Genomic DNA, 7608 nt, shown 5'->3' on the forward strand with positions numbered 1-7608 from the left:
TACACTACAAAACAGATGAAAACTTGGAGAAGCATGGAGATCTACAACTTATTTGCACATGGCTGCGTCAAGGAAATTAGTAACAAGACTCTCCCAAATAAATCATGCATCGTTTTTGTTCGGGTAAGGTTGCATTTCATGATTTAGCTTCACATACAGATACATTTGTTGCACTTGCTGTTTACGAGTTGGCATGTTTTCCCCATCTTTATGAAAATATAACTATAGCTGTCAACATTGTGTATGTGTTGAAAGCTTAATTTATGATTGCTGCTTTTAGTAAAAGCTTACTTAACTCTTTTAGATTTTGCTCACATTTGCTTTTTTTTTTTTTTAGACTTGCTGAGTTGGTGGTTTACAAAAAACTTGTAGCAACAATGCGTTTTTAGAAATCCGAAATAAAATACAAATAGTATCAAGATAATACTTAAATGGGAAATACTAAACGTTAAAAGTAAATCAAACAAACCTTTAACAAAGTGATTACTGTAAACTTGTGCATTCTTCGACTCGATCTGCTCCCTTGGACTGGAGTGCGTGCCATTTTTCTTGTCGTTTTTCGTAAAATCTTGCACTCTTTTGCCATTCTTGATTACCTCTCGAGGAACTCTGACAAAACATTTATCCTTTTTGCATTTTGAACGGTTACAACAGCCTAAAACAACGCAAGCATAGGGCATTTTTCTTCGAGAAAGACAAAATGCCGTCAAGAACGCTATGACAACAGACGCTCGCTGGTCTCACATATTTAATGAGCCGGACGTGACATCATGTGAATGCAACCTATTGTGTATGGTGACAGACTGAATGTCAACAATAAATATGTTGACAAGCTCATATATGAATATTAATAACTACTACAAAAGCACTTGTTCCAGGACCTCTTTTGGACATTTTCCTTAAAATGTCATCAAAGTCTGTCCATTACTTGTCCCAAAGTAGTTTGTGATGGCTCTCATGAAGTCTGCATGATTAGTAGTTATCGTTGAAGGGAAAAGCGAACATTGTGATGTGTCTTTGAAATTAATATGCTAACGTATGCTTAAAGCAGCACTAAATACCTTCATAAAATATTTTCAAAACTTTTGGGATAATATATCAACTTACAACTAGTTGACGGACACCTCTGTCATGGCCTGAGGGGTCTGTATCGCTTTCCCTGGCCTTTAGCGACCTTGAGGAGGGTGGCAGGAAGCCTGCCATGCAAAAAACTACAAATGTGCTGACTTGCTTTACAGCATACGTCACTGCCCCTTCCCTAAATTTTTAAGAAGATGGATGTCGATGCGAACGCCTGCGTGCCGCCAAAAAACTAAAAGAAGAAGAAGGCGGCTTACGTGCAATTACTGCTGTCATGACCAAAGCTGCAAAACAACCAAAGGAACAAAAAGTTTTGTTTGAGAAGACAAAAAAAGAAAAACGGAGCCTACCCGGACAAATGGACAGTCAAGGACCAACATTGCACCAGCTTTCAATCGGTGGCGTGAGCTCAAAAATGAGGATGGATTTTCAGCTGATGCTGCTTTGGCTCTCTTCCTGCTGAACTAGTAAGTGACTTTCGATGCTCATTGAAATGATAATGCTAATGTTAGCTATCGGAAATCGAAAAAAACTCTCCTGTTGATCTTTCTTTTCTTTGGACCTGCATCCACCTTGATACATTCTTGGTAGTAGAATCATGTTTGTAGCGCAATCCAAGATAATTTCTTGATAGTCAGCATAGCCATTAGAAATGTAATGTTTGTGCCAATATTACAGCAGACATCATGTGAGTTTGATGCCATATGCGCTAGTCCTCATGGGAAATGTGGTCTTCCTTCTGGAAAAAAACACTACCGCTTTGATCCACTGGTGCCGCCAAAATCAACCAAAACTAAAAGTTCTTAAATGGGGCTTTAAAATGACCAAAATACATAAACATTAAGTGTTATTATGAATGTGCCTGTTACTACATTACATATATACTTACAGCGTGTATATCAAATGTAGGGTTGTACGGTATACCGGTATTAGTATGGTACTGTGATACTAATGAATCATAATCGGTACTATACCGCCTCTGAAAAGTACCGGTCTGGCACCCCCCGCACCTCCGTCGTCGTCACGTCGTGTCATTGCTGGTTTACGAGCATGTGCCGCAGTGCACAATCATGGAGTAGTTTTCAAACAGATACAGTGTATAGACAGAAAAGGGACAATGGACGCATTTTGGCTTAAAAACTAACGATAAAGGTGAAGTTATAACACTGAAACGCCCACCAGAAGAGGTGCTTTAAGACATGGCTAGCTAGCGGCTAAATTCCAGCCCCAGTCGGCAATGTTTTAGCTACTTCTAAATCTAAATTTTTTAAATTCATATTATGTTTATAAACTCAGGAAATATGTCCCTGGACACATGAGGACTTTATATATGACCAATGTATGATCCTGTAACTACTTGCTATCTGATTGATACCCACATTTGTGGTATCATCCAAAACTAATGTAAAGTTTTGGATGATACTTTACATTAGTATCATCCAACAGTCACTTATTCTTTTAAAATAGAATAAGTGACTATTACATTTTAACAGAAGTGTAGATAGAACATTTTAAAAGAGAAAGTAAGCAGATAAACAGTAAATTAACAAATAGATTAATAATTCATTTTCTTCCACTTGTCCTTAATAATTTTGACAAAATAATAGAGTGAGGGAAGAGTGGATCGTGAGATCGACAGGCGGATCGGTGCGGCGTCTTCAGTAATGCGGACGCTGTATCGATCCGTTGTGGTGAAGAAGGAGCTGAGCCGGAAGGCAAAGCTCTCAATTTACCGGTCGATCTACGTTCCCATCCTCACCTATGGTCATGAGCTTTGGGTTATGACCGAAAGGACAAGATCACGGGTACAAGCGGCCGAAATGAGTTTCCTCCGCCGGGTGGCGGGGCTCTCCCTTAGAGATAGGGTGAGAAGCTCTGTCATCCGGGGGGAGCTCAAAGTAAAGCCGCTGCTCCTCCACATGGAGAGGAGCCAGATGAGGTGGTTCAGGCATCTGGTCAGGATGCCACCCGAGCGCCTCCCTAAGGAGGTGTTTAGGGCATGTCCGACCGGTAGGAGGCCACGAGGAAGACCCAGGACACGTTGGGAAGACTATGTCTCCCGACTGGCCTGGGAACGCCTCGGGATCCCCCGGGAGGAGCTGGACGAAGTGGCTGGGGAGAGGGAAGTCTGGGCTTCCCTGCTTAGGCTGCTGCCCCCGCGACCCGACCTCGGATAAGCGGAAGAAGATGGATGGATGGATGGAAAATAATAGAATAATAAATGACACAATATGTTACTGCATACGTTAGCAGCTAAATTAGGAGCCTTTGTTTGTTTACTTGCTAATAAAAGACAAGTTGTCATGTATGTTCACTATTTTATTTAAGGACAAACTTGCAATAAGAAACATATGTTTAATGTACCATAAGATATTTTGTTAAAATAAAGCCAATAATGCAATTTTTGTGGTCCCTTTATTTAGAAAAGTACTCAAAAGTATCAAAATAATTTTGGTACCGGTACCAAAATATTGGTATCGAGACAACACTAATGAAATGTTTATGGAGGTTTTTTAGAGTGCTTTATATGCGGAATAGAGCGATTACCATTGGCTCCATTGTTAGCTGGCTTTTGTTTATGTTTATTTACGAGTTAAAATGCTAAGCTGACTCTCCCCAGATCCTTGTAGTTCGCTGAGCTCCACACAAGGATCTGGGCTCGAGGGCATTGCAAACTCCTTCAAGATAGCAAAAAATAATGAACCAATCAGGATCGCCGGGCGGGATTTCATAGATGTGACGTAGCGCCGAAGCGACTGTTTGATTCAAACAACAATAGTGGCACGCAGGGAGCAGTCGTGTGCTGACATTGATTCTGCATATTTTCTTTGCACAAACAACATCGATCGTCTACTGACATTGCTGCGTTGTTTCAGTAAAAGTTCTCAAACTTTTCGCTCTGTTGTTATCCAATATGTCGGCTGTTCTGTTTTGGATTTCCCAGTGTCGCTCTCATCAGCGTCACGGGTTGATTTCGATGTGAGTGGTTGAAGTAGCACGTCATTCAAGATAACGGACAAGTAGGGCTGGGCGAAATGGCCTTTTTTTAATATTGCGATATTTTAAGGCCATATCGCGATACACGATATATATCTCGATATTTTTGCCTTAGCCTTGAATGAACACTTGATGCATATAATCACAGCAGTATGATGATTCTATGTGTCTACATTAAAACATTCTTCTTCATACTGCATTAATATAAGCTCGTTTTAAACTTTCATGCAGAGAAGGAAATCAAAACTAAAAAAAAATATTTTTTTAGTTGTGTTGATCTGGAAATGTTTGCCTCGGCATTTTGATGGTGTGGACGTGTGGCACCGAACGGAGATGTTGACTGCGGTGTAAGCACTCTTCATTCTCTAGCTAGTGTGTGTGTGTGACAATCAGTGGTACTTTAAAAGGTGACTTTTCAAATGACGCTACATATTAGCAGTAATGCTACTTTTTATAGCAACGCTTTCGCCCCACACTTGACTAATAACGGTTGTCTGTTCGACATATTCCCACTTGAAGCCAAACACCGCCAGATGATGTTTTTTGGGGGAATTAATTATTCCTTCATTTGTTACCAGATTCGCACCTACTTTCGCTCGTATTACCGCTAGCATCACAGCTAACGTTAGCCATGCTGCTACCTCTCTGCTCCGCGAGGGCGTATACGTATGTGACGTATGTCGTGACAGTATGTGACGTGTGTAAGAAGGTGCGCTTGCTGTCTGTGTGAAGGAGAGACAAGAAAGAGCGAGTAGAACATGTAGTTTAATGCCCGCAGCTAAAAGCAACTGAGTGAGAACGCATACTCGAATATCACGATATAGTCATTTTCTATATCGCAAAGAGACCAACCCGCGATATATCGCCCAGCCCTACGGACAAGTGGTTTATCCAATCACATACAATTTTTTTTTTTTTACAAGGCCCCGCCTTCTGAAATAGATATCTTATTCAGATGTCCCAGATCCTTGTGTGGAGCTCAACGAACTACAAGGATCTGCCGAGAGTCAGGTTATTAGAATGCATCAAAAAAGAAAAATACATGTGTTCATGTCTGTCTCACATAGGGGGTGATCAAAGGGGATGGGTCAAATGCAGAGGACACATTTCACCACACCTTGTGTGTGTGTGTGTGTGTGTGACAATCATTGGTACTTTAACTTTATAAGGATTATGAATGGTAGGTAAAATTCAAAAAAGAGGTGCGGTTCCCCTTTAAATTAAGAATAACAGTGCCTATTAAAGCTGTATTGGTCCAGAGACAACTCAGCACATGTAATCAAAGTCATTACTAAGCACAGCTCCATTTTTGAAACAATTACGAAGAAGGGCATGAGGAGTAACAATGTTTATTCCCAGGTGCCATTGAGCAAGGCTTCATTCACACTTCTCGGATACTCACTGGTTAGAGGGAGGTGCAGAGAGTGGGAACACCACCTCTTCTTCCTCGTACTCCGGCCCATCTTGCATGTCGCTTTCGTCCAGAGTACCGCCGAGACCCGTTAAACCAGGCGGCGGAGGCGGCGGCGGCGGTAGTGGAGGTAAGTCGGTCCCCCCATCCGGGCCTGGAGATGTGGGTGAAATCCGACTGGCCGGCGGTGCCTCCGAAGTGGGAGAGCCGCACATGCCGCCCAAGTTCCCTGAGCTCGATCCTTGCAACCCCGACAGTCCACCTCCGCCACTGGACAGCGGGTAGATCATGCTGATATCCGGGGGAGAGTCCGGGGATGTGTTAGAATTCTGACCCAGATCAGCCGCTCTCACTCTGGCCGACTGGGCACAGCAGGGGGACGGGGCCGCTGTCTCCGGGCCTCCGCCTGTTGTGACCGAGCTCGTCTCTTCGCTGCTGACCTCCGCTGCCATCATTCCGGGGAAAGTCCAGAAGGGAGCCCGCCCTTCCCCTCTCTTGTTGGAACACTTCGTCAGTGCTTATACTCCAACAATAAAAACTTAGTCCAAAAAAAAAAAAACGTAGCTCGCGTTAGCCGACGAGCTAACCCTGCTTAGCAGGTTAGCTAACGGTAAGGATGGCTAACACACACTTGATGACTTCTTTCTTCGCTCGGTCTTCATTGTTTCCTGGGATTAAAGTTCTCATCGAGACGCAAACATGTTTAAAGACGGAATTTCAAAATACTTTTCTTTTTTCGGAATTCACCCTCGTTGTTTTTATTGTCAGTGCCGTGTGTAATCCTCGTCCGTGTCGAGAAGTGTCCATGAACGACACGCTGCTGCCGCCTAAATCCACGGCGCGGTCCGAGCATATCGATGGGTCAAAGTAGACATTTGTGGCTTGTTTTAAAGCGAAGTTTGCGTTGATTTGCAGGTTGGTGACTGTTGGCTTGCTTACCCGCTCCGTCTCCCCTCCCCTCGCCCAATCCCCTCCAGCCGCCCGGCAGACATAGCCAAGCGAGCCCAGAGCTCTTCGATCCAAACTAGGCATCAAAACTGTGAATGGACACATGTGGAGTCATGTACTTAACAAAAAAAGGTGAAATAACTTAAAACGTGTTTTATATTATAGTTTCTTCAAAATAGCCACGCTTTGCTCTGATTACTGCTTTGCACACTCTTGGCATTCTCTCGATGAGCTTCAAGAGGTAGTCACCTGAAATGGTTTTCACTTCACAGGTGTGCCTTATCAGGGTTGATTAGTGGAATTTCTTGCTACATCAATGGAGTTGGGATCATCAGTTGTTTTGTGAATGAGAAAGGTTTTGGCCTGCAGTATATATATATATATATGTATATATATATATATTCCCTCCGGGCACTCCGGCTTCCTCCCACAAAGACATGCACCTGGGGATAGGTTGATTGGCAATACTAAATTGACCCTAGTATGTGAATGTTGTCTGTCTATCTGTGTTGGCCCTGTGATGAGGGGGGCGACTTGTCCAGGGTGTACCCCGCCTTCCGCCCTAATGCAGGTGAGATAGGCTCCAACACCCCCCGAGACCCCAAAACGGATAAGCGGTAGGAAATGGATGGATGGATATATACAGTCACATATAAAGACATAAACGCAACACTTTTGTTTTAGCTCCCATTTTTCATGAGTTGAACTCAAAGATCTGAAACGTTTATTATATGCACAAAAGACCCATTCCTCTCAAATATTGTTCACTCATGTCTAAATCTGTGTTAGTGAGCATTTTTTCTTTCCTAAAAGAATCCCTCCCACCTCACAGGTGTGGCATATCAAGCTGCTAATTAAACAGCATGATTATTGCACAAGTGTACCTTAGGCTGCCCACAATAAAAGTCCACTCTGAAATCAATCAATCAAAGTTTATTTATATACCCTTAATCACAAGTGTCTCAAAGGGCTGCACAAGCCACAACGACACCACATCAGGGGAAGAAAAAAACTCAACCCAATGGGATACAATGAGAAACCTTGGAGGGGACCGGAGATGTGGGGACTCCCTCCCTGGGCGACCGGTGAAATGGACGTCGAGTGGATCTAGTTAATAGTGTGAGAGTCCAGTCCATAGTGGGGCCAGGTCAGCAGCGCAGAGACGTCCCCAA

General features: G+C 43.2%; 1 protein-coding gene across 1 annotated transcript in view; it reads right to left on the reverse strand.

The window, feature by feature from the left end:
* Positions 1-6440, reverse strand: part of rasa1a (RAS p21 protein activator (GTPase activating protein) 1a) — a 71381-nt gene extending 64941 nt beyond the window's left edge. The window contains exon 1 of the mRNA XM_061986643.2: positions 5480-6440. Coding sequence (XP_061842627.1) covers positions 5480-5943 — 464 coding nt within the window. The 5' untranslated portion in view covers positions 5944-6440. The remainder of the gene's footprint in view (positions 1-5479) is intronic.
* Between the last annotated feature and the right edge of the window lie 1168 nt (positions 6441-7608).

Source organism: Nerophis lumbriciformis, linkage group LG12 (assembly GCF_033978685.3).
Source record: "Nerophis lumbriciformis linkage group LG12, RoL_Nlum_v2.1, whole genome shotgun sequence".
NCBI classification, from domain to species: Eukaryota; Metazoa; Chordata; class Actinopteri; order Syngnathiformes; family Syngnathidae; genus Nerophis; species Nerophis lumbriciformis.